Raw genomic sequence first — 27,814 nt, 5'->3', positions numbered from 1 at the left:
ACACAAGTACCATTGAGCATATTGGGAGAAATGTGTGCAGGAGAAATATGCAAAAGATTGCACCATAAATTTCATGGGAATTCTGTGTGCATTGCATCCAGTTAGTTACGGCACACTAATCCTGTATCTCTAGAATAATAGTTCAAGTGGAAAATGTTGCTTTATTTTCTTTCAGAAATTCATTTCTCTGTTAGATTTTCTTGAGAGCTTGTGATACGTAATTTCAGCAAAAAATAGGAATGGAACGAAATTGCTTTGCTCTGGATACGTTAGATTTTGGTACTGGTGGTGTGATATTTTTGTCTGCTTTATCAACACATGTACAGATGGATAGTTTGGTTGCTTGCAAAATCATTGCCCTCTCCCCACTAGAATCTAGAAGGAGCTGTATGTGAAAACGTCCATAGGGAGCCATCTAGTGTCTTAAAAAGCATGCTACTCAGCAGCAGAAAAAATGAGCGAAAACAGGCTGGGAAGCTTTCTAGTAGGAAAGCAGGAACAATCAAATTACAATTGGGACTACATGCCTTCGCTGACGGCTCACTTGTATGCATGTCCACTTAGAAGTCAGTCCCATGGCAAATTCAATGCGATTTACTTACAGGTTGGTGTGTAATAGGGTTGTGGCCTATATCTGGTCCCCCTTCCCATCCCCTCCCCTCCCAACTCACAAGCAACTGTGAAGGATCCCTCCACAATAGGATCCCACTGTTGCGAATGACTCAACATCTGTTCCAAAATGAGTCTCACTGTGCTTCTGTTGGACCTGGAGCCACAGGGGTGGGGTGATCTGTGCAGGGGGGTGGGGCATCACATGGGGGCACTGTGGTAATCCGTGCACAGGGGCACCGCGGCGAGCTGCCCACGGAGTCCGCCTGGCGGACACAAGCCCCATGCTGCCATTTCAGACAGCGCAGGGCCCTGAGCAACTGCGTCACTCCCAGGAGAGAGGCATGTCTTAGGTGGGTTGTAGGCGAGGCCCCACCGTAAGTGCCACCCGCCGTGGTGTGCCATTTTGTCACCCCCTCAAGGGTGACACCTGGGGCGGGGCCGCACCCCCCTTCCTACGCCCCTGACCATTTACAGGATCTCTTATCACAAAGTGACTCCAAAGAGATACTATTTTTTGCAGGGATTTGGAGGGATTCCCAGACAAGGTGGACTCTCTTAGGATTTTTATCCATCCCTGCTGCTCCAGCAGTAGCACTATGTTTTGTGTATATCATGTGCGTGCCTGAGAGAGCGTGAGACAGGAAGTCTCAGCACTGTTGGAAGTTAGTTTCACTTCTGATTGTGTTGCTGTTCTGGACTGATGCTCAAAGAGCACAGACGTGCTGATGGATTCTCTGCATATATAGAGTGTAAATAAAGTAGTTTTAGAACTATGACTGACTCTTTCTTCTGCTATGACATGCCAGAAGTGCTCCTCTCAGGAGGGAGGGGTCGCTTATTACCGGTCTCTCTGGACTGAGAGAGATTTACAGCCAGGGAGGACCACTAGAGAGATGCCCCGGTGTCTTGGGAAGTTGGTGGCCTTCCTGGGCGTGTTTCCAACAGGCTCTGGGGTCACCCTTGAATCACCCTGCGCTCCCCCAGCTCCCTGGGAGTGGAGGGCTGGGTGGCCAAGCTGCAGTTCGCACTAACAGGAGAACTGTCAGGCAAAGCATCGGCTGCCACTGCCCTCTTTATAGGCCCTGAGGTTGTTCCGCTGTACACCATTTGCTCATTCACAGATAACAGGCCATTTTTATCCCATTGAGGGAGGTCAGTTTAATGTACCATATTTTTCGCTCTATAACACGCATCCGACCATAACACGCACATAGTTTTTAGAGGAGGAAAATCCATAGGCATGCCACCCGTAGGCATTCCCTCCATAACACGCACAGACATTTCCCCTTACTTTTTAGGAGGAAAAAAGTGAGTGTTATGGTGCAAAAAATACGGTATATGTTTTTTCTCCTCCGAGTTATTTTATTGTGCTGAATCTTACTGGAATCTTGTATCTACGGCATATGTTTGATATTTGATCGAGTTTCTCTTTTCCCTTCCCTTTTTATCCCCACAACCACCCTGGGAGGTGATTGGCTCAAGATCAGCCAGTGAGCTTTTATGGCCTGTATGGGGATTTGAACCCAGGTCTCTCCACTCCTAGAGATCAACACTCTGCTGCACTATACGTATTGGCATACACTGCAATTATTACATTGTTAATATGTATGTATGGTCATAAGGTCGGCGGTTTGAATCCCCGTGACGGGGTGAGCTCCCGATGCTCGGTCCCTGCTCCTGCCAACCTAGCAGTTCGAAAGCATGTCAAAGTGCAAGTAGATAAATAGGTACCGCTCTGGCGGGAAGTAAACGGTGTTTCTGTGTGCTGCTTTGGTTCACCAGAAGCGGCTTAGTCCTGCTGGCCACATGACCCGGAAGCTGTACGCCAGCTCCCTCGGCCAATAAAGCGAGATGAGCACCGCAACCCCAGAGTTGGCCACGACTGGACCTAATGGTCAGGGGTCACTTTACCTTTACGAACCAGTCCCCACATACAGAATACACTCTCCATGCTAAACAGCATCAAACAACAATATTTTAAAACTAGAATGTTTTACTTCAAGCCAAAATATTGGCAGATAACTTTCTAATGAATGCCCGAAACTTCACATTACTTATGCCACCACTTCTGATAGAAGCCAATAACGAGCAAATAGGAAGCATTACTCATAGTAGCTCTCCCCGCAAGATGAAATTGTGAATCTCTGTATCTGAACACAAGGCAGGAAACAACCTGCTGTGTCAGCAGATGATATTGGCAAGATTACGAAAGAGCCCAGAGGATGATCAAGGAAAATTCAGAGTGCATAGTGCCCTCATGTGGACAGCAAAATAATTACCATTCACAGTGACAGGAAAAAGCTTAAATTCAGTTTCAGATTCTGTTAGTAGTTTGAATTCGAAAAGAATCACAAAATGATGTTGACTTAAGAATGGGCAAAAGAAATTGAAAGAAACCAGAATTAGGAGATTCATGCATCCCTAGACTCCACTGAGCTTAAACTAAAAGCTAAGCTTACACTTTTTGTCTGTAGACTTCCCCATCAGCTAGTTCTGCACTGTGGGCTTAGCTAATGTGGAACTATATACTTATTTGCCTCCCTTTTCCAAAGTTAGGTTTAGTTTAGGTCCCTGGCTGAAGTTTACTGCAGCCACTCGGGGCTTCTCTGCTAGAGGAGAACTGCAAGTTTTTACAGGATCTTCTCTGGAAACCAAGGAGCTGAACTGCAGATTTCTAAAGGATTACCCAGCTAAGATTAGAGTAGCTCCTGCAGATCCCCAGTTGCTATACCCTTGTTTCACCTCCAGCTAATGATGAATAACTCAAATGATTGAATATCATTCATCTTCTACTCACACTGACATTTAGCTCACCTGTCTGCTTACCTTCCTTTTACCTTCATGCTTAGTCACTTGGGTGGAGATGCTACGCAAGCTTCTCCCTTGCACTAATCCTTTGCTGATGGGTCACAAATGGACTGTTTTCAAAAAAATTAATCAATAAATCTCTTCTCTTATTACAAACTGTGCCTTGCAATGAGTAGCTTTGGAAGAAGGCTGGACATGTTCGGTAATGTTTATGGCAGATGCTTCTGAATCTGCTGTCTGAATTGGACATGTAGATTATGTGTCATTATGAAGATGGTTTTTTTGGTGAGGCTCACAGAGCACCTAGGCTTAATCAGATAAGAACTTTAGATTTTTTCAAGGACCCCTTATTCCCTGAACTGAGGTAGCAGCTTTTTGTGTGTGCAATGGGGCAGGGTGGGGAAGCCATCCTTAAAAAAACCCCGATGCCCCACTTATATCACATATGCTTGCTTTTACTCTATGTGTTTGACCTAGCCCACTACGGAGTACATAGCCCTGGGCTCAGGGGAGAGATACTGTCTCCCCTGGCCTGCCCCCTTGGTATACAGGGTTGCAACCTAACTGGGAAGGAATCCGAGATGTGCCGAGGTGCAAGCCTGCTGCAATAGCATGCCATCGGCTCTGGCATTCTACCCTTTTAATCCGTGTGCATGGACTCAAACTACTGTCACGAGGAAAAAGCACACTGCACATGCTCAAAGGCACTTTTCTTCGCCATCCCATGGTCTGGCATGTAAAACGGATTCCGGGGCTATGCCTTGGTATAATTTAAAAGCCACAGGTGTCATGAATTTGTAACACAATGTACAGAAAATAAAATGCAGCAATTGAGATTTTCACACACACACATGCTTTACTCCTATGGATTTTAAATTAATATCCTCTTAATGTCTTCTTGCATCTGTGGCAGAAATCGCTGCTGGAGGGAGATGTAGATTTGACTGAAGTGCATTTCTTATTCAATTTGCATGTGAATGCTCCGATTCAGAGATCCATATTGCTCCTGAACTGAATGAGGTGGGTTTAATGAGTTGAACAGCAGGCCCCCTTGCTGTTAAGAGATTTATTAGACAATTCCCTCCACCTTAGAATGATACTTCTATAGTTGATAAAATGATAAGCCATGCACACACTCTTCACACTTTTGCCAGAGTGTCTTTGTTATGCATAGAAGCAGATGCCCTGTTCCCAGCCAGCAGCTGTGGTCCTCTGATGAGGCGCTGTTGCATACCTCAGAGGTGTGCGTAGCATACAGCAGAAAACTGGGCTTTTAGTGTTGCAATTCCAGCCTTCTGGAGTGAGCACTTGAAATCAGGCAAGCAGCTATTAAAGACAATTTTTGTGTGACCCAGCCATTCCATGGAATAACTGCATAATTATGAAAACAAAACAATTTTATAGTTAATCTTTCGCTGTACAATGCTCCAATAACTTTTAGTTGTGAGCCAATTTATAATTTTGCAAAATAAATGTGAAATGGTCAGGTCCCTGCTCATTTTGAAGGGGGAAGTGACCAAAACCATACTAATATGACTTTCATATCTGATGTAGCACACAAGATTGTCCTGGTGTGGGTGGAAAGGGAAGGCAAGTTTCTGTAAAGTGACCCTCACACAGTGTGAATGGTTATTGTAAAGGGGAGCTTCTACAGGACCCAAAAAGAACATGGATATTTAATTACAGTTACTGTTTTACTCCCTGGTTTTATCAGGGCCAATTGAACTGAGGAAGGCACAAAGCGCCGGCAACAATTTCTCCGCCACATTGATTTGCCCTTAGGGGATCCCAGACCCAGGTTAGGGCTCTGTAACCCACAATCTCCCACTATGAACAGAAACAAGAAACTGTAGCAGTTACCTCCTTTTTAAAATGTTCCTTTCCAGCCACAGAGACATGCACAAATTGAACTAAACAACTCTAGGCTGATAAGAAATTAGGCCGGGATGGTAAACTGAGGAATGTTGTGCTCCATGTCTTTTCACTTTTGCTTATTTAGGTATTTGTATGCTGCAAGGCAAAAAGCCAGAACACCTTATAGTGCAGCATGCTGAGTGTCATACCAGCGACCTGTGGCACTGATACATGGTGTGCTAATGGAGGCTCCGGTGACAGGCTTCAACAAGTGACCTTTTTCAGTCCACTTCTGCGACCCTGGAGGACAGCCCTGCAAGGTAAAGTTTCCCACCCACCCTTTTCCAAATATACCTGGCCTAAGAACAACAGCTGCTTTTCAGGCAGAGCTGTGAGGGGGAGCAAAGGGTGTGCGGCACTGGAAAATATGTCTGAGGTACATAATAAAGGAGCTAGGAGTGTGTTATGTACTGAATTGAATAGGATTCAGAATGTAGCAGTTTGATTGGTCCACAGGAGCCACCCAATCCAGCTCCAGGTGGAAGTGAATGCGCAACCAGATTGGCCTACAGGTGAATCCCGGAATTAGCCAATCTCGTGGGGCCCATTGTGTAAATAATGTATATAAAGCAGACATTCTGGGGGAACTTCCATTCCTCCTCACCACTCTGAGCTGAATAAAGAGCATAAAATCCACTCTCGACTCTGAGTATACTTCAGAGTGGGACCTGTAACCCCACGTTTCAGTGTTCCAGCTAGCCATGTTGACTATCAGAACATTCAGTTTCCTGTTTTCTTCTCCACCCCACAATGTATGTTCCTAATTCTTTGGCCACCAAGAACGCTTAGAGCTCAGTAATTTTGGCCACCCTTCTCTCAGTTGGTTTTTCTTTATCTTAAAGTGGTCAATGATGCTACGCAGGAACGGGGGGGTTGGTTAATTGAAGCTCACAGGTGTATGTTTGCAGTTTGACCTACTTAGCTGCACACCTGTGGTCTCTTGCCTATTTGACTATTTTCTGCACTGGATGCAAGAAGGGATGTGATAGGATAACTGATTATTTGAAAACTGTATTTAAGTTGATTAATATTTTTGAATGCTGCTGGTGAGGAGTAGTGATGGCTTGCAGCGTTTGACTGATATGTTTTTGAAATAAATCCAAGCAAAGATATTGTAGACAGCCTTTGATTTTTACGCCACTGCACACACTCTGTGTTGGTGCAAAAGTCCAACACTCTCCACTTAGGTTTTATTCTGTCCCCTAAAGATTTTGTGTAGATCTGCAAATTGTGGGGCTCCCTGAAGGATACTGATATGGATGGGGCTATTTTGGCTATAGCAAGACCAGCACCTGGGGACTGAGTTTGCTCTTGGTATATAGTCCGGAATCCTGCCCCCGGCCATCGCTGGGTGGGCTCGAACCACCAACCTTCTGGTTAACAGCCAGATGCATGGATCAGTTGTGCCACCTGAGAGATATATGTGGTTCTGGAGGCCAAATGGAACACCTAAAAGGCTGGATTGAGCAGCTGGAGTACCAAGTGCCTGTAACTTACACGGTCAATTTTTTCCAGTCAAACTTTGCTCACTACCACAGGAACTCTCCATTCTACTAAGAAAATAAGAGACAGACTCACTATTTCTATTGCACATCCAAGAATGGCATGAGATTGCTGAAATAGATTTCTTTATTTCTGAAACATTCCAGATCAGCAGAATACAAGTTGTAATCAAGTATTAAAATCATATCCCCATAGTAAGAAAGCATTGATTAGTGCAATTTTTTTTCTTGCAAAAGGTCTATCAAAAAAGTTTTACTTCCATGAAAACCTGTTTGTTTTCACCAAACACAAGTGTTAATAAAACATTGCAATTTTATTCTTTATTACAAAGTATCGAAACCCAACCATTTAAGAGACCATCGCATCTTTCAAGTGCAATGCAATTTACGCCCTCTTTATAAATACAACATCCCCGTGATAATAAATTAACATTGGAACAAGGAAATGAGAGAACAGGTTCGTGTTGACCAGGAAGTCATGGCAGTTTCGAGCAAATACTTTAGTGTGTGCTCTCACAACATAAACATACAACACAGCTGTCATCTTGTCCATCATGGCCCCAATCCAACAATATATGTACTCAAGAATAGACCTGGCATGTGATGTAAGGGGGGGGGGGAAATACTCTTTTTCAAGTCCCAAGAGTGGGGAAAGGTCTAAATCCAGACATCTCGCCCCATCTCTCTAACATACACACAGGCCCAAGGACAGGTGAACTGAGTATCACCAAGAATCTGACTGGAACTGGATGTGACTTCTTAAGCAGCTGAAAACCATCCATATTCCCCCATGCAGTTAGAAATATGTGTATAGATGTCTGCATCTGTGCGTGGATAGCTGTAGCTGGATTTGGGGAGATTGGCATGGTTAGAAACATCTTGAACATAACAGTACCTTACTATTAAAAAGTGTGTGGTGGGGTAGATTTATGGCACACACAAAATGCTTTGATACCCTATGATTCAAGCAAAATGTGGGTGTGTGTGTGCAAAAATACACTCCCTTGGAAAGGCTACAAAAGAAGCAAGTAAGGATATGGATCTATTTTGTCAATTTGCAAGGGAACTCGTTAAAGCAACAAAAAGTAGTACACAAATCAAAGAGATCTGAACACTGTTATGGCAAAGCACCCAGAAGTCACATTTTGGCTCCCCCCAGTGGGATACTTTATGCATGTGTTTTTAAAAACCTAAACCATAATGCTGCAACGTTAATTTGACAACACTGCTGTTTGTTTGTTTTTCTGAGCAAACAACTAAGTGCAATATGTTTAGTGACCAACGACAATGACAGAAGAGTAAGAAACAGCCCTGTGTTATTCATCCAGCCTCTCACAGTTATATTTACCCAGCCAGCTGGGTAGGAGAATCTGAATTTCGGCTCGACCCATTGTCAATAGCAGCCATCCCTCCAGTTGCCGTCCCGTAGAGTACTAAGCGAAGAAAGAGGTTTTGGCGGCTGGAGAAAACTGTTTCAAGAAACAAACCATAGTTCAGGATAAGCACTGGGGAAAAGAGTGACAACACACATTACAGAGAAGAAACTACTTTGTTGATGCATCTGTTGCCTTTCACAATGCAAAAGATGGGGTCAAGAGAGCCTTTTGATTGCGTGACTGTGAGGAAAGCAGCTGAGGCTATAGCTTCAAAGCACATTTTCCCCACTCAAAGAAGTTTGGGCACTGTAGGGTTGCTGGCAATTTTAACTCTGAAAGCAGTAAACTACAGTGCCCAGAATTCTTCGAGGGAAAGAATGTACTTTAAAGGTGCAGTATGTAGGCAGCCCCAGTTATCTACGTTGTGTAGGGAAGGATATCAAGAATCAAGATAGGAAGCCCCCGGGAAATGTTATGACTCCTAATATCTAAAATGACAGATTCAAGAAACACTAATAAAGAATTCAGAATTTCTCTTCTATTTTCCCCATGGACTAAACCAGGGGTAGGCAATCTAAGGCCCATGGGCGGATCCAGCCCAATCACCTTCTCAATCCAGCCCACAGATGGTCCGGGAATCAGCGTGTTTTTACATGAGTAGAAATTGTCCTTTTATTTAAAATGCACCTCTGGGTTATTTGTGGGGCATAGGAATTGCTTCATTATTTTTTTCCAAAATATAGTCCGGCCCACCACATGGTCTGAGGGATGGTAGACTTTTTCACAGCTTAAAAAGGTTGCTGACCTCTGGACTAAACTGCCAACTGCAAACTGAGGAAGGACCACTAGTCTACACCTTGTTGAAACTCATTTCTCCTCAGCGCTCCCCCACCCCACCCCGACATGAAAAAATGCCTAGGCTGCTAGTGGTAGATTTCAGGGGCCACTTCACAGGAACAGAGGTATTAAATTATAGCTTAAGAGAAGGCAACACACAGTATCTGTCTGTCATCCCTACAGAGTTTGGAAAGAGGCTTTAGCCTTCTTTTCATTTTTAAAAATGAACCATCACTCTCAGATAAGAGGCTTCTGATAGTCCCTCAAAGATGGGACAAGTAGGTTTTTCAAATACAACAAGACACATGTAAATTTTATGCAAAGCTGTGTCAGTGGGCTTCATCCACATACAGTGTAGTGGGCCCAGAAAATCCTGACCGTACGTGTCAACCGTGCATCACAAGTGATGAAATATGCGGTGCAAAATAAGTGATTCAAAAGGTTAACAAATGGGAGTGTAGAGGCACTAAAAACACTCAGTTTGGTCTACAGTTAATTTTTTTTTTTAAGTATGAACAGAGCTGGGAGGTTGGCTGACTCACAAGCTCCATGATGAAGGTATACATCTTCCAGATTATGTATTAAGTCTTCCTCACGTAACTATTTTACCATGTGGTACATGCTAAAAACATGTGCCATGTACATACCATACATTTGAAGTTTCCCAGCGCCCTTAAACTATAGCTCCTACAATTCTTTAGGGGCAGTCATGTGCTTTAAACGTATGGCATGTGTGCAGGTACTTCTAAAAGAGAGACCATTTTCTCAACAGCTGTAAACATGCAGAGTTCCTTTCAAAATATGAGTGAGCTTCGAATCCACCTTCCCCCCTCCCCCACCCTTTTTTCAGTAATTTTGGGATAAATGGTAGTTCTGTGGTAGAGACCATGCTGGTTCAATCCCTGGCACATCTAGTTAAAGAGATTCAGCAACTGTGTGCCAATGATTTTGCAGATTTCCAGACGGTGTTTTTGGATAGACTGTCCAAGGTAAGAGGTACAGGTTAATATACTTTACTGCCAATTATAGAAGACTTCCCTGCATCTCCCACATGCTACTATTTCAAGAATGATGTAGGTAAGTTCTCCCTGATCCAGTGCTAAACCACCTTAGCAGCAATCCATGCACACAGTTAAGTTGCTCAAATCCTACTGAAGCCAAAGGTATTTTTAAGCTGCCCAGCGGTGCGCCAGAACTTAGCCCTTGGGTTGCTACCTTTAATTACAGATATCTAACATTTAGTAACACTTCATTATCAAACTATCAACACAATTAAAGTGGATGTCGAATTGTTAAATGGCTCTTGGCTTAACGAAACGGGATAACTTAATCAGGGTTCTCCCCAAGGAAATATTGCACTGCAGTAGCTGACAGTGTTCCAGCTGCTCCATTAGGGGGAAAAAACACCATAGCTGGTCTGCACAACTTGTGACCTACAAAACCAGGCACAGCTCATCAGCCACAGGAACACAGGGTGAGGCCCTCTTCTACCGAGTCAGACCATTAGTGTACCTACTGAAGCATCGTCTGTCTCCTCAGGGTCTTTCCCATGACATGCTACTTTCAGTTGGAGATGCCTGAAATTGGACCTGGGGCCTTCTGCATGCTAAGCACATGTCCTACTGCTGACCTATGCCTCCTCTCCAATGCTATGGGCTCTGCTAGGGGTTGAGTGATCTCCTCTATTTGCTGCTCGCTAGCAGGCAGCATTGAGCTCCCGTTGCTCTGTCCCTGCTCCTGCCAAGCTAGCAGTTCGAAAGCACGTCAAAGTGCAAGTAGATAAATAGCTACCACTCCGGCGGGAAGGTAAACGGTGTTTCTGTGTGCTGCTCTGGTTCACCAGAAGCGGCTTAGTCATGCTGGCCACATGACCCGGAAGCTGTACGCCGGCTCCCTCAGCCAATAAAGCGAGATGAGCGCCGCAACCCCAGAGTCGGTCACGACTGGACCTAATGGTCAGGGGTCCCTTTACGCTTTAGCAGGCAGCATTCTGTTTAGTGGGTCGCAAGCTAAGTTTATACGATCGCTGGCTTCCTTTTACTTTAAAATATTCTTAAAAGGAGGGAGTTGGAAAGCACTTTTCTTATTCTTCTAGGAAAAGTCTGCAGGAGAACAGAAGAGCAGAACAAGAGTAGGCCTGGCACAACGCGCGACTGCAGCTTTGTTTGGGCAACTCTCAAAATCTTATCTCCAGTCGGTTCAGCTGCAGTCAGGCAGCAAAAAGAGAGAGAAAAAGTCTATTTCCCTCATAAATTACACATGGCGCAGCGTAATTTATTTCTGAAGCATATAGAAAGTGTTGCATGAAAGAGACTTCTTGCGTATTATTAAAGGCAGTTTCTCACTCCTTTTTTGCCTGCGGCAGGTGCTTATTTAAAGACTACAACATCCTGTTCTCACCTGGGGCAACCAAATACCTGTGGGGAAACAGGTGGGACTTGCGCACAAGGGCATTCTCCTTTGCTGAGGTTTCCAACAACAGCTAAATTTGTGGGGAGTAAATCCTCTAAACTAAAGTCTATACTCAGCCCTAGAAAAGTTGGCCATGTGAGGCTTCTATTATGGGCTCAGGCGGTGGACAAGTGCATCCTTTTTAGGTAGTCCATAAAGGCAGCCCTAAAAGGGACGCGGGTAGGACTTGCCAATCGGAAGGTCGGCAGTTCGAATCCCCGTGACGGGGTGAGCTCCCGTTGCTTGGTCCCTGCTCCTGCCAACCCAGCAGTTTGAAAGCACGTCTGGCGGGAAGGTAAACGCTGCTCTGGTTCACCAGAAGCGGCTTAGTCATGCTGGCCACATGACCCAGAAGCTGTACACTGGCTCCCTTGGCCAATAAAGCGAGATGAGCGCCGCAACCCCAGAGTCGGTCACAACTGGACCTAATGGTCAGGGGTCCCTTTACCTTTAAAGGCAACCCTATGCATGTTTACTCAGAAGTAAGTTGCAACTTGCTTTTTTTTAATCACCCTCCATCCCCCGTAACTTCAAGAAAAATATTGATCTACAACAGACTTGTTAAGCTAAGGCATTATATTCAAATCTGCACTGTTCAGCCTATATCCATTTGATACCAGTTTAGCTCTCATGACTCTCCCAGAGAATCCGAGCTATTCCAGGGCTGCAAATTCTCACTCAAGAGATGTCCAGCCTCCTCCTGACAGCCTTACAGCTCTTTGGAGAGCGCTGATCGCTCAACTAGCTGTCCAGTTGCTGCATAAATACACTCCAATTTTTCCCTTTAACAAGTCAACTCCTACCTTCGGATTGGCTGTGCAATTTTGCTCCTGGGTATGCTGCTCCCCCCTATAGCCAAGGAAGGCCTTGGGAGGCCACTGCGAGCTGCAATGCTGGCGTTTGCAGTCTTGTTTGGCATCGGGATGCCTGTGTTGGAGTGTAGCTGTAAGTTGCCGGACAACGGAACACCACCGCTGCCGCCGCCGCCGCTGCTCCCTTGAACGGTTGGGCTGACATAGGCTGTGGCTTTGAGAGGCTGCCGAACCGATATTGGAAAGTGTCCCACACTGTGAACTCTGTGTTGAAGTTGCCCTGGAGAAGGAACTAGAGAAAGGGAGCGCAAATAAATAAATAAATAAATAAACACCACAAAAAAGCCAAGGGTTTACCGGTCTGTGTGCCACAGAGATCCACACACTCCTGAAGGCAACCCTAGACTCGTCAAATGCATTTATAGGTCAAGTACGTAAGACAATAAAGCCAGCCCAAAAGATGGCTCCAGGCTGCAGTAACCTAGAAAGAGACAAGGCTTTGTTCCATGTATGTTGTTAATATTTCTTTGCTGTGTTTTGCTCAGAGCAGCATTTCGCCCTCACAAACCTCAAGTGGAGCAGGATAGGCCGAGAGATTGCAGATAGCCAATTACTAGGTTATATTGTTATATGCCAAGTTTTCTCTGTCATTTCGTTTTATTTTATATAACACTTATGTCACGCAGACTTCAACCTGCACCAATAAAAGTACAGTGGTACCTCGGGTTACATACGCTTCAGGTTACAGACTCCGTGAACCCAGAAATATTACCTCGGGTTAAGAACTTTGCTTCAGGATGAGAACAGAAATTGTGCTCTGGCGGCGCGGCAGCAGAGGGAGGCCCCATTAGCTAAAGTGGTACCTCAGGTTAAGAACAGTTTCAGGTTAAGAACGGACCTCCGGAACGAATTAAGTACTTAACCCGAGGTACCACTGTATTCTACTACAGTACATGAATTCAGAACCATTTCTTTCCACTTCAATAGGAGCCATGGGTGCCTATCCCCTAGAAAACCCTGGGAACTGTAGCTTGGCGAAAGTGCTTCAGATCCCTTGTGTACCTTGCAGAACTACAACTCACTTCATGCATCTCGCGGAGTGAACTCAAGTCCATGGAAAATTATGCAGCAAAATATTGTGTTAGATTTTTAAGGTACCGCAAGGCACTGCACTGCCTTTGCTGCAATTCCTAGGGGAAGCAACTGTTGAAAACCGGTCCACATCAGTTCTGTGCATCTATCTTAATCCTAACACTGGTCCCCTAAAGAATTCTGAATTCATTCTGGCCAGTTCCAGCAAGTCAAATTCTCACTCAGCTAGAATTTTAAGCCAGACTGATGCAAATATCTGACACCCTTCAAAAATATTGTCAAGGTAGAACACTGCTACTCAGTATCTGTTACTTCAAAAAACCACATCCCCTCGGCTTCATGTTTCACAGCTAAAAAGTGACAGTACAGATTTAGCAGCACAATCTAATTTTGGCTTGGTATGAATTGTCACTAGGAATCAGCGCTAAAGCACCCAAGACATTATGCAATTCTGCTCTCTGGTGGCATCAGCTGCTGTTTTATTGCACCAACTTGATGGAAAAGTCATACGGCAGCCTCAAGACCTTGAATTACCTTGTTTGGTTGTGGGGAAGCTGTTTGAAAGTCACCTTCCAAAAGGCAGAGGAAGAGTGACAAAAAAGTGAAACCCCAAATTACACAGCATTCAGGTACCTTTAAAAAACCAAGAAAGGGGCAAAATAGCACCAAACCACATTTACCCTCTCTATATATTGATTTTTTTCTCTTTCAGTGCCAGGACATTTTAACAGACTAATCGGTTTGGACTAGTGTATACATTCCTTGTATGTTAAACAGAACCACATTTGAACCTCGCCCCCCCCCCCAATCCTTTATAAAGCTTAGTAACTTGTTCCTGTTGAATGTGTAAAATGTTTTTTTTGTTTTTTTCTTAAAGATATTTATTGAAATTTTCAAAATATTACAAAATTAAAAAAGAAAAAAGAAAAATACAAAATAAAAATAGTTAAAAACAATTTGCTCTTTCAATGACTTATCTTTCATTTGCTTATTTCCCGGACCTCCTCACGCCTCCCTTTTCTGTATTCCTGTTCAGATAGTTAGTTCAGCAAATCCCTCCCCTCTTTGTTTATCTTGGTCTTCAATCTTAAAATATTGTAACATTGGATTTTTACCTATTAATCGTCCATTTTCTTGTATTCCCTTATAACATTACAGCTATAGACCACTTAGTTTCTATCCAACATCATTCTAACATTCATTAATTTTACAATATTTCTGTAAATAGTCTTTAAACTTTTTCCAATCTTCTTCCACCAACTCTTCTCCCTGGTCTCGGATTCTGCCAGTCATTTCTGCCAGTAAAATGGTTTTTTTAAGCACACAAACAATTTTGACCCTTTAGGAAGGGGAAAAACCCATTAAAATGGCTACAGCTTTTCTAAGCCATACACAAATGCATGCTAAGAAAACCCAGACATGCCTGGTATTAAAGGATCACTGTCCATGATTCATCCCAGAATACTGGTGATTTAAAATATAGTGGTACCTCGGGTTAAGTACTTAATTTGTTCTGGAGGTCTGTTCTTAATCTGAAACTGTTCTTAACCTGAGGTACCACATTAGCTAATGGGGCCTCCTCCTGCTGCTGCGCCGCCGCCACGCGATTTCTTTTCTTATCCTGAAGGTACTATTTCTGGGTTAGTGGAGTCTGTAACCTGAAGTGTCTGTAACCTGAGGTACCACTGTAAAGTGCTGTACCCTGACAGCTTCCCATCCCACAAGGAAATATAAAGATTTCACACTTACTGCAGGACTGTATTCTTGATATCCCGTTACCAGCTCCATGCAGATTAGAATCAAAGCTTAGGCTGTTCCTCACAGTGATGGCAGGGCCAACATTGGTACTGAGGGTTGGGGTGCTGGGCATCCGAGCCAAGTTTGGCATGCTCCTTCGGAGCTTGTCTGCAACAAAGGCAAATCATTGTCACCATTAGGAACCGCTTGTGGTCAAGTCGCCTCTGACCAAATGTCTCATAACATAAAAAGAAACTCTCCTTGACTGGGCCCAAGGAGAACTTAACGTGACATTCTGTCCTCCGCAATGGCAACAACGGCTGCATTTCAGCAAGGCAAAATTCCACCTACTCCATTCTCTGTGCCACCTCCAGGAGGAGCTATGATACCACCACCACCTAATATTCCGGGTCTTCCACAGCCTGGTGTGATGCCAGTGTTTAGGGAAGCTTTTAATGTTTGGACTACTGTACAGTCATACCTCGGGTTACAGATGCTTCAGGTTGCGTTTTTTCAGGTTATGGACCCGCCGAATCCCGGAAGTACTGGAACGGGTTTCTTCCGGGTTTTGGCAGTCGCACATGCGCAGAAGCGCCGAATCGCAACCCATGCGTGCGCAGACACTGCGGGTTGCGAACATGCATCCCGCACGGATCACGTTTGCAACCCGAGCATCCACTGTATTTTAATATTTTGTTGGAAGAACTTCCCAGAAGTTAACTTGCTGGCTATGTAAGGTACTAAAGGCAACTACTGCTCCGACTCTTGGTTCCCAGTATCTGATATCTGTAGATCCGCCATCTTAAGAGCTGCAATAAATTAAGTAAAGGTAAAGGTACCCCTGCCCGAACGGGCCAGTCTTGACAGACTCTGGGGTTTGTGCGCCCATCTCACATCTATTGGCCGGGGGCCAGCGCTGTCCGGAGACACTTCCGGGTCACGTGGCCAGCGTGACAAAGCTGCATCTGGCGAGCCAGCGCAGCACACGGAACGCCGTTTACCTTCCCGCTGGTAAGCGGTACCTATTTATCTACTTGCACCCGGGGGTGCTTTCGAACTGCTAGGTTGGCAGGCGCTGGGACCGAGCAGCGGGAGCGCACCCCGCCACGGGGATTCGAACCGCCGACCTGACGATCGGCAAGCCCTAGGCGCTGAGGCTTTAACCCACAGCGCCACCCGCGTCCCTGCAATAAATTAAGTTAGGGCAAAAATATTTCAACATTGAAAAGTCGAAGTACCTAGTTATATGTTGTTTTTGCATTTACATGAAAAACCATAAAAATTATTGGGCAAAGTTCAAAGTACTGTCAACAGTAGAAGTGCTATGCACTAACATGGAAGGCAAGAAACCTCCTTGGATGAAGGATAGCTTTTCCTTTAGAATATGGACATGGGCTACACAATCATTCTGTTGTTCCAGCCCCAGCCAACCAACAGAACATGAGTGTGGCGTTTGCCCTCCTAGGTGTGTGACATCATACTGGGTTCATAAGGAAAGGGTTAACTAATTGTAAAATGACTAACCAATGGGAACCCAAGGGGAGGAGTTAGGAGTTAGAGTTAGGGTGGTTGAGAAGACAGTCTGGAGTTAGAAGAGACAGAGACAGTCTGTGGGTTGGGCTAGTCTGGTGTGAGAGAGGGAGAGAATTTGTTAAGAGGAGTCAGCCAAACAGTTGAGATAATCAGTCAGAAGGTATTAGGAAGGTATAGGCCAGTAGCAAAACTAAAGTTAAGACACTGACAGGAAGATTATCTGAGAAACCATAAACTTGTTAATATTTATAAAATAAACTTGTTTATTTGGTTCACTTTTAACAACTGTCTGGACTCAGTGTTTTACCAGAGAGTAACGGGTTGGTGGCAGTGGGGAAGCAAGCACAGAGTATAACGGTCTAAGAGGTCCTGTCAAACTCTAGGATTCTATGAAATGCCCATCTCCTGCCCAATCCTCCTCTTACCTCTATTTGCCATACTGCAGCTAGATTTAACAGCGTGCCCTGCCAGAAGCTATTTGCCAAGAATGCAAAACTGCACACTGAGAACAATAGTAACTAGTTTACGCATGGCTGCTTGAACCCAATATGCTGCTTTGTGACAAGACTTCCACTTACATAATGGGACTTCCTTCTCCTTTTCTTCCCCGATTCAGCCTCCTGCACACCCTCAGAATCTTTTCCCGCGGTTTGGGGGAACCTCAAGAGTAGATTTGGAGGGTGCCCAGGGAGAGGGAAGGCTCACTGCTTGCAGAGAACACTGCTTGTGCTGGAAGCAACCCAATATGTTACCTTTCCATAGAGATGTTTGCTACAGTTGACACCAGTCGTAGTGACAATTAGTAGAGTGCAAAGGCATTAGCATGCGTTATTCAAGACCACCAACAGGGTGAGAAGGAAGATGATGAAGTAAAGGGAAGCCATGATAAGCTAAGTAAAGCGTCCATGCTAGAGGCAGTATACCACAGAGTATTAGATGCTGGAGGGGAACAAAACTGCCTCCATGTCTTGTTCGTCCATTTCTAGAAGGACCTGCCTGGCTACTGATGGCAGGGATGGTCCTGTGGTGAACCCAGGTGAAGCCATCTGCTTCAGGCAGCACCATGAACGTTGTGGGAGGAAATTGTTGAAGGCAGGGACTGGTATCTGAATGATGCTGCATGTACCTGGTGATGCACCCGGAGGGGGCCAATTCAGGCAGTGAAATGTTTTGGCCTGACACCAACCACATAGAGCAGAATGCTGGACCAAATGAATATACAGTCCAATTTAACAGATGTCTTCATAAGTTCTTATGGAAGGAAACAGGTGGGATAAGAAAAAGAGAGAGAGAGAGAACCAGGGTAAGGAGATAGGAAAAACTGCTTCCAGAATGATGCCACTATGCTAGATTAATGTGGGATATAATGACAAAAAAACAACAACAGCAAAACTCCATGACAGATGATCAGATAGAAAAGGGAGAGAAACTTTTTCTTAGGACTACATTTGCAACATATTTAAACAGCTTCTGGGCACTGATCACCGTGATCACTTATGATGTATTTATTATTCATGCTTATTTTACATAGCTATTAACTTCTAATTAATAATATAGGTTCAGGGACCTGTTTCTACAGCTAGATATTCAGCCTGTATAATTAATGTAAAATGTAAAATGATTGAGAAATAAGAATAATGTTTAACGTTTACTTAGCGCTTTAGGGTGTTAAGAGAGTCCTCCATCCATAATCACAGGAAATCTTACAAAGCATATATTATTATTATTCTCCGATTGCAGAGGGGAGATATAGCAGCTTAAGCCTGCCTGCTCCGTTAACAGCAGAGGTAAAACTATATTGGGGGTGGGGGTGCTGTTTCAGTGCTCAGCCTCTGGGCTGCATATGTAAGTGTTGATGAAGCAGATGAAAGTCTGATATGTGTTCACAGGCAGAGATTGCACAGCAGCACTTCCTCTAAAAACTCACTCAGAAGAGACTCAAAAGTTTATCCTGTCCAGCCTACTGTATTCATTAAGATTCAACATAACAGAATTCTGGCATGTGCCATCTTTGGGGGAGATCCACAAATGAAAGGCATGTCCATAAGATACTGAACCTTCACTTCTCAGGAATCATACCCAAAATCTCCCAACAGGTTCTTGATTACGACTAGATTGAGTGTTACACTACTGCATCCATATGTAATCAGGGCTCTACACTGCCCCCATTTCCACTAGCTGTTAAAAAACTGTTAAATGAAAAGGGGGGGGGGAGTTAAATATGAATGATAAAATGCTAAAATATTTTAAGTACTGAAATGGAATTGTGAAAAGTATGTTACATTGAGCAGCAAGTAAAGGAGGGACGAGAAACGTCATGGAAGCAAGGTGGGAAGTCAACTTTTAAATTTGTATTAAATTTGAATTAATTTGATGTTGATTTGTTAAAATTTTTGAAAAGCAATAAAAACAACTGGCTAACAAAAAAACTATTTTACTTCAGAAAGCATTCTCTTCTGTTTGGCAACCAGTGTTAAGGAAGGCAAGATTGCATTGTGACAGTTTCCAGTGTGCACTGCTTAATGGGTGGCATACAACTAAGTCCTTCTCAGAATAAACTGATTGAAAGCAATGGATACTGGAGACCACACACTGACTCTGCCATATATTTTATATATATATAAAGCATTCAATACTGTTTTTTCGAAAGGGGAGTCATAAACTAAACCAAAGATGCCCAACGGGCAGACTTAATCTTTACTCTACATCCTCCTGTCTTCTAATAATGGTGTTGTAAAAGTTTAGCTGACTATTTCCCTAGTGAGAAAAACGAAAGTGATTTATTATACAGGGATGGGAAAGCTCTGGCCTCTCAGGTGCTGACGAAATCCAACTCCCCTCAGCAACTGGGATGATAAGAGCTGTAGTATCACAACAACTGGAAGATCACAGGTTTTCCACCCCTGTTTCAAACAGTGAGTGATGTGACCAGCGAGAGAGACAGAGACAGGGACACTGAGGATCTACACTTTAACATTTCACCTCTAAGTTATAATGACTCGGGACATGTGTCCCATAATAGTGGACCACTCATTGGGGACCGGTTTGTGGTCTTCATATTTCCAGCCTCCAGCCACTGCCTAGAGAAGTGAATGCCCACCAGGAAAACATAATTTGGCCAAAAGAAACCTGCCTCAAAATTAAAGATTTGGCACCGGAAGGGCAAAATAAATCCATACATCAGAAAACAGCCAGCCAGCCAACCTTACCTCCATTAATCCTGTTTGGTTGTGGCTCAAGAGGATTCTGGGCTTGAGGAGAGTAACACTGTTGCTGCGGATAATTGTTTGAGGGGAAATATGGGGAAGTCGGGCTTCTCCTGCAGTCCCGTATACTGGAAAAAGTCTGTGAATGGGGAATTCCTCTTTGGAAAGGGGAACAGCGGGTCAACCGAGGCTGTGGAGGGGGCAGGTGGTCGAATTCTTCCTCTTCGTCCTCAAGGCTGTAGCGATCAAATTCCTGGTCGCTGCTTGTCCCTTTCTTGCTCGAATGGAGAGAGACGCTGGAGCTGTTTCTTGATACAGATGCTGAAGTAGACGCATAATCTTGTCTCAGACCTGGTAAGTGTAAGGAAAAGGCGAGGTGAGAGCCCCAAATGATCAACATTTGTAAGGAACATCAGCCCTTCTACAAGAGTCCATTTTCGTATGGAAGGAATGGGTTTTGCAACTTACTCCCATGTCTACAAGATGCATGAAAACCTAAGGCAAAATGTACCATATTTTTTGCTTTATAAGACTCACTTTCCCCCCCCCCCCAAAAAAAAGTAAGGGGAAATGTGTGTGCATCTTATGGAGTGAATGCAGGCTGCGCAGCTATCCCAGAAGCCAGAACAGCAAGAGGGATTGCTGCTTTCACTGCGCAGCGATCCTTCTTGCTGTTCTGGTTTCTGAGATTCAGAATATTTTTTTCTTGTTTTCCTCCTCCAAAAACTAGGTGTGTCTTGTGGTCTGGTGCGTCTTATACAGTGGTGCCTCGCAAGACGAAATTAATTCGTTCCACGAGTTTTTTCGTCTTGCTGTTTTTTTCGTCTTGCGAAGCACGGTGTCGGAAAAGTGTTGGAAAAGCTTCAAAAATCACCAAAGTCTTCAAAAACCTCAAAAAAAGGCTACCACACTATGAGTTGCTCCTTGAAGTCAAGTCGCAACTGTATTAACGGTTTTAAGAAAAAGGAAACAAATTTGCAAGACGTTTCCGTCTTGCGAAGCAAGCCCATAGGGAAAATCGTCTTGCGAAGCAACTAAAAAAACCAAAAACCCTTTCGTTTTGCAAGTTTTCCGTCTTGCGAGGCATTCGTCTTGTGAGGTACCACTGTAGAGCGAAAAATATGGTAAGTGCATGCAAGTGGGAAGGAAAACTATGGAACACCAGCTAGACATAGACTGATTTTCACATCCTATTCCGAAGAGGGGAATGACTATGAAGTTTTTAATGAAGGAAGAACTATATTTGAAGAGCATTATGAAGAGAGGCGGTCCTCAGGCAGGCTGATTGAGCAAAGAACTGGCTCTGTGTGAACATACAACGTAATTCAACATAGTCCTGTGAAATGCATTAATATGAGGGATAGACCAAAAACATTCTTCACACATCCGACATTCCTAGGCTCCCCCGCTGTGACACCCAGACTATGGAACTCCCTGCACTGAAAATCCTATATTCCAGAAGCAGGGAATCTCCAGACATCGAAGTGTTAGACTATAGCTTCTATCTTCCCTACCCATTAGCCATGCCGGCTGGTGCAGATGGTTGCAAAGAGCATACATATCTATTCTGTGCAAACAGCTCACTCAAAGCCATGTGCAATCTATGTCATAGTGACAAAGCTGCAGAAAATAAATCTAAAGAGCATCATTTGAAATTCTCCAGATGATCTGGTATTCTCCTTGTATCTTCTATCTATCTAAAGCCTGCAGGATACCTTAGTTAGTCAAAAGAGCATGAGACTCTTAATCTCAAGGTTGTGAATTTGAGCAAAAAGATTCCTGCATTGCAAGGGGTTTAACTAAATGACCCCTGTGGTCCCTCTCTACAATTCTATTATTCCAAAAGCTTTGAAATCTCCCCCCCTCCTTATTGCTCTGCTGCCTCCTCCTTAATGCCATTGGCTGATCTGCTATGATGTCACAGAAAGGCACGGGTATAGGTGTGATTCCTGCATTGAGGGGGCTAGGCTGGAAGACCTCTGAGGTCCCTTCCAACTCTACAGATATAGGATTCTATGAAGGATCCCTCTGTAACCATCACCCCCTTACATGCCCTAATGTCACAGAAGACCTAGACAGCCTTGAGCAAAGTTGGTGAATTCTGAGGGGGAAACAGGAAAGCTTTGAATTCTAAGATCTTTAACAGCTTGTGCCAAATTAACCCCCTTCATGTGTCTCCGTATGGCATGGGATTCTGAATGACAACTCCTTGGCGCAGATCAGACGAGCGCTTTCAGAGCCTTTCAAAGAAAATAAGATGGCATTTTCTCTTTGTGAACACAATTACCCCATAGCCCACTTAGCTCCCCCTCAAAAAAAATATAAAAAAAATAGGCTCCTTTTCTTCACAGTACTAAACATGATACATTACTCAACCATATTTAAGACTTATTCATATTAGGATTTTTTTTGGAGGGGGAACATTCAAGTATAATAACTTGAAAGCCAAACCAAAACACCAACATGGTGGTGGTGTTTTTTTTAAAAAACCAACCCATACAATAGCTTAGACAGGCCTAAAATCAAGTATTTTCCCTGAGGCATTAACATGCAGCTTTTAAAAGAAGTGGTGGCAGTGGGGGGGGGGCAGAGCAGAGGGAGAGGAAGGACAGTTAATGGCCTACTCTCTTCTTGCAGTCGAGCCATGATCTGGACGTCTGTGAGGTCTTGCAGTTTATATCCCATGGAGATGGAATCGTCTTCTAGTTCTGAGGTGCTCAGTTCACTGTCTATGGATGACTGGGGGCTGAGAGGGGAACTTCTAGAAACACAACCTGTAGAACAACAACACAGCAAACCCCTTAACTTCAAGCGACGTGCAAAAGCATCTACTTTTCAAGCAACGTTTCAAGTTTATATATTCAGCACTGCATATATAAACAGAACAGGCTTCGTCAACCGGCATGATGCTACATTCCGTTATTTACTTTTACATTGTGAAGATCTTTAAGTATATTTAAAAGAGTACTGTACTTTGTTGTTCCCGTTAGTATGGAAAAGAAGCAATTCTGCAGCATGAATCTACAGTAGAGGGAAGACTAGTGGGTTCAAGTGTACAATTTCAAACATTAATAAACAAAAACAAAAGTCTCAATGCAAATTCTGGTGTGAATTTGGAATTCCTGGAAGGCCCAGATTATTATTTTCCCAATGCTTTTCGCCCTTATGTAGGTAAATCTGAAACGCAGCATCTGAAGAAAGAGAACCTATGAATGTCTGCCTTTCTTCTTTTCTTCCAGACAGATCAGTATCTTCGTACATCCCTTAAATGCAACCCTTAATTTACTGATGTCTCTCCTTCTGGTGGCCCCAAACATACACAGGCCAGACCCACATTATTGCCATTGCTTAGTAGTGTAGGTGCTGGCCCTACTGTCACAGCCTGATGTTTCCACAGGCCATGGGCTAGAGCAGATCACAGTACAGTGGTGCCTCGCAAGACAAAATTAATTCGTTCCGCAAGTTTTTTCTTCTTGCGAGTTTTTCATCTTGCGAAGCACAGTTTCCCATAGGAATGCACTGAAAATCAATCAATGCGTTCCTATGGAGACCGTCCGGGGACAGAGGGGAAGCGCCGCTCTGTCCCCTCTTTTGAAGCAAGGGGCGGAGAGGAGAAGATCGCTTCTCCCCCTTGCCGCCCCTTGCTTCAAAAGAGGTCCGGGGACAGCGGGGAAGACGCGCTGCGCTTCCCGCTGTCCCCGGAGCATGCGGGGCAAGCTTCGTTTTGCGAAGCAAGCCCATAGGGAAATTCGTCTTGCGAGGCAACTCGAAAACGAAAAAACCTTTCGTTTTGCGAGTTTTTTGTCTCGCGAGGCGTTCGTCTTGCGGGGCACCACTGTAACTCTAAATAACAGCAGAGTGGGGGACCCCATTGTTCAATGTAACATGGAAGCAGAAGCTGTCCGTGTTCTCCAGGGTGCATCCTGTGTGGATGGGTGGGAGGAAGGAATAGTAAGAATTTTCTGTTCTTTGGGAAACAACATGAAGACAAAAGTAAGAGAATGAAAGGAAATGTATCCACGAAGCAGAATTTTAAGTCTAGGTCATGGCATTGGCCCCAGTCCTGTAGGACCAAACTAGATGCAATGGGGACAACCATATGAGTTTATACTCGTGTTTCCCTCATTCACATACACCGTGAAGAAATGGGTAATTTTTTTCTGAATGTGAAAAGCAGTGCAGGCACGAAGGCTCTTCTTCCTTACTTCAATATTCTCCACCCCCCCCCCCATATTTCCACCTGTCCCCCAATGTCTGCATTCAGAGCTGGGATGGGCCAAAAGCTGCTTCGAATCAAGGCAGGCTGTAGGTGGAGAGGTCCCAGAGTACTATCCAGTGTCCCAACCCATCAGTGGCATAGGCTAGCCAAGGTATTTGCAAGCCACCTGCCATTTTGGTTCCCTCAACAAAGAGACACTGTGAAGCAGTGCGGGGATGTCAAAATAGCAGCTTCCTGGGCTCCTGCCAACCTAGCAGTTCGAAAGCACGTCAAAGTGCAAGTAGATAAATAGGTACCGCTCCAGCGGGAAGGTAAACGGCGTTTCCGTGCCCTGCTCTGGTTCGCCAGAAGCGGCTTAGTCATGCTGGCCACATGACCCAGAAGCTGTACGCCGGCTCCCTTGGCCAATAAAGCGAGATGAGCGCCGCAACCCCAGAGTTGGCCACGACTGGACCTAATGGTCAGGGGTCCCTTTACCCGCTTACCCCTGTTGCTCCATAAATCTGAGTCAAGATCAGGGATAAGCAGGAAGGACCAACTCAAGTACTCGGAGGCCTTTTCCAGACGCTCTTGACTAGTGTTTCCCAAACTTGGGTCTCCAGCTGTACAATCCCCATCATCCCTGACCACGGGTACTGCTGGGGATGATGGGTGTTGTAGTCCAAAAACAGCTGGAGACCCAAGTTTGGGAAAACCTGCTCTTGACCTTCAGTAGTCGCCACTCCATTCTTAGTATTGCCAGCAGCCCTGTTTCAAGCAGTGGAGCACAGAGAAGAACGGCAGCAAAAGTATATTCCATAGCTCCCCCGTCATGCTTAGTTTGGCCTCTCAAAGCTACATACGTATCTCAATACTGAACCAAAGTCAAGAGGAACTAGTTAGCCCTTATTACAGTGCTATGTTAGTAAGAAAGCAAGCATTACCTGTTCTTTCAGGTGTTAATATTGCTTTATTGAAGGTTTTAGAGAAGGCAGGAGTGTTAAAGCCATTGCTATATGGAGTGAGCCTTGCAACAGGGCTATAGGGGAAAGCCAAGGAGACAGACGTAGAGAAGAGACTCCGCCATCGACTAGCTGTTAACAGACATGGTAAAGGAAGAGATGAGGTTATATTTGGAGCAGACTCTTATCCATTAGCAAGCTAGGCATAAAAAGCTTAACAGCACCAATCTACACACATCTGCTCAGAAGCTAAGTCCTATTAAACACAACCTAGCCCCAGGTAAGTGTAGATACGATTGCAGTTTCAGCTGCAGTAGACAAGAGAGAGAAAACAGCAGGTGTTCAAAGACAAAATAAATAAAGGTTATTAAAGACAGGATGTGAATCTCCAGAAACAGATTTAGAGCGCAATGTTTCTAATTTTTTGCCTCTCCCAGTACACAGCGCTATTGATTATGTCAGCTATCTCAAGGCTTAAGAGACAAGATTTCAAGTATTTCAAACATTTAAAAATGCTAATGCAAGTTTGTATATAAAGAAAGTAAGAGATTGTGAAAAGATTTTGATAATGGACAAAATCATGTTATTGTACATAGTAGAGCCAGAAATGGACAAAATTGGCAAGCAATTAATTAAGTTTATTACAAATGGGAACTGCTCTTTCCTTTACTGAAATAGTAAATGCTACAGAACAGATGCTGAGCTCACTGTATTTGTTTCTAGTATCTTGACAAGGTATTGTTGTAGAACAGATTTTAACTCAATATTTCATTAAATTGCTTTAATATTGCATTTTAAATTGTTGTAGCCCACCCTGGCACCTTGGTTGAAAGGAGAGTAATAAATTGAATTAGTAAAGCCGGATCATTGTCTTGATTTTCTTTAAGTATATGGTGTAACAGATAATACATATGACATTTATTTGTACAAAACATTACTGGGTGTGGTTAATTGGGACATAACTGAACTGAGAGTTAAGCTACAGGGCACACAGTAAAGTACAGGCTCCCTCATCAAGTGCTAAAAACAAACTTAATCCCCTTCATAAGCTTTTAAGCCATCAGACACAAATATTTCTTCCTTTTAACAACATGAAATTCCAAGTTACATAAGCATGAATATATTTAATGCATATCTGCACACTCTGAAGTAGACATCTCTCCCATATCTATCAAATATGCAACATCAGAAAGCCTCAGTAATCTCACAGCCACATCCAGGGCAAGGCTTAAGGAATTTTTACATATACAGAAAATGATATTCAGAATAGGTTTCTTAAAAGTAGAATAAAATTTCTCTATGTATCTAAGAAAGCTAACTAGTGTGGTATAATGGTTACAGCGTCAGGCTAGGACCAGGGAGACAAGGGTTGAAGAACCAGGTATACTACTCTGGGGAGGAACAGCGAGATTAAAATGTAACAAAATAAAGGAAAGAAAAGCAGGGAACATCCCTATTCTCTACTCCTCCAGACACTTCTAGAAGTTCAAAATGTCATACAAATCACACACCCCTTCACATATCATGCTCTGTGACAGCATTACCACAACCTGCCATTAACTGCATTACAGCTGTTGTTGAGCAACAAAATATTAATATGAAATCCAAAGAGAGATGTAACATCCCAGGTGTGAGAATCTGAGTCTTACAACTTTTTTTTTAATTAAAAAAAAATGTATCTTCCATATTAGCGAACCTGATAGCACTTCAAGCAAAATTTGAAAATTTAAAATTCAGATTTAAAAGTAGTTGAATGTACTGTTAATTAAAACAATAGGGTCAACCCCACGCATCTAATGTTAACATGCTCTAGAAGACTCCTAGGACTTGCCACTGAAAGTTAAGTGATGTCCAAGAGTGTCAATCTCATATCATTTGGGTACCAATATTTTAAATGGGCACGCTTTCCTTTAAGTCCCACCTCATTCCAGGGCAGCAGACATCCCAGAATACACTGGGCATTGCCACTGTCAATACATTGCACTCAATGAACCACAGACAACGCAGCTCTATGGAGTTCCTTGTTTTTTAAGCTTTGATGCAGCAATCCTGTATATGAGACACATGATCACTGTAGTATTGGGCGCCACTTGGGTCTACAATCTACGCACGTCAAGACCCATCATGCTGAACAAAGCACATTAGCAATGAATGGCATCCCAGCCAGGCCTCCTGTTTTTAAGACTTGATCACAAGTTACAGAGGCCTCCTTTGCCAAAATCAAGCCCGGTCTATTAAATCATGAGCTTTAATGACTAAATGAATTTTCCACAAATGCAAAATATATTTTAGGAACAAGCAGGCAGCTGCCACCTTAGAAGAAAACCCGAAGGAAGCAAAAGCTACAGTATACCTGTGATTTTAATACCACTGGCAACGTTTTGTACTTCCCATTATAAACCAGCAAAAGGAGGCAGACGTTAAAAGGCCTTTGTGATTCTCCTTTTAAACGCAAGACAGTTTTGTAACAGCGTGGTCATTTGCCAAGGCCAATTAATGGCCTGCATGCTCTCACCCACAGATGCAGTCAACAACGCAAGTGTAAGCTGCATTCATTATTTTGCACAATAACTCCTGTGACAAGACTTGTCCTGAACAAAGCTACTGTTATTGCAGCTGTGACTCTTAAGAACCACACCAAGAACACCACGTTTGTCACTAAGGAAATGGATGAGAGGTGAAAATATACTCTAGAGCCATCAGCTGTTCTTCAGAGAGGGGCAAGACCCATCCTTCCTTGGCACAGAAAGTGGGGAAACAGTGCTCACCTATTC

General features: G+C 43.8%; 1 protein-coding gene across 3 annotated transcripts in view; it reads right to left on the bottom strand.

The window, feature by feature from the left end:
* Positions 1–8,135: 8,135 nt before the first annotated feature.
* SLAIN1 (SLAIN motif family member 1) overlaps positions 8,136–27,814 on the bottom strand; it is a 35,314-nt gene continuing 15,635 nt past the window's right edge. Inside the window, exons 3-8 of one of the 3 annotated variants that reach the window (XM_081198430.1) lie at positions 25,023–25,172; positions 22,505–22,654; positions 19,884–20,231; positions 15,154–15,309; positions 12,304–12,604; positions 8,136–8,305 (exon numbers count right to left, since the gene is read on the bottom strand). In XM_081198430.1, coding sequence (XP_081054556.1) covers positions 8,230–8,305; positions 12,304–12,604; positions 15,154–15,309; positions 19,884–20,231; positions 22,505–22,654; positions 25,023–25,172 — 1,181 coding nt within the window. In that variant the 3' untranslated portion in view covers positions 8,136–8,229. The remainder of the gene's footprint in view (positions 8,306–12,303; positions 12,605–15,153; positions 15,310–19,883; positions 20,232–22,504; positions 22,655–25,022; positions 25,173–27,814) is intronic. The other 2 variants (XM_081198431.1, XM_081198432.1) reach the window with 2 other exon arrangements.

The sequence above is a fragment of the Podarcis bocagei genome, assembly GCF_964188305.1.
Source record: "Podarcis bocagei genome assembly, chromosome: 6".
NCBI lineage: Eukaryota > Metazoa > Chordata > Lepidosauria > Squamata > Lacertidae > Podarcis > Podarcis bocagei.
The sequence above is the reverse complement of the archived record's forward strand: the minus strand, read 5'-3'. Positions and strand labels throughout refer to the sequence as shown.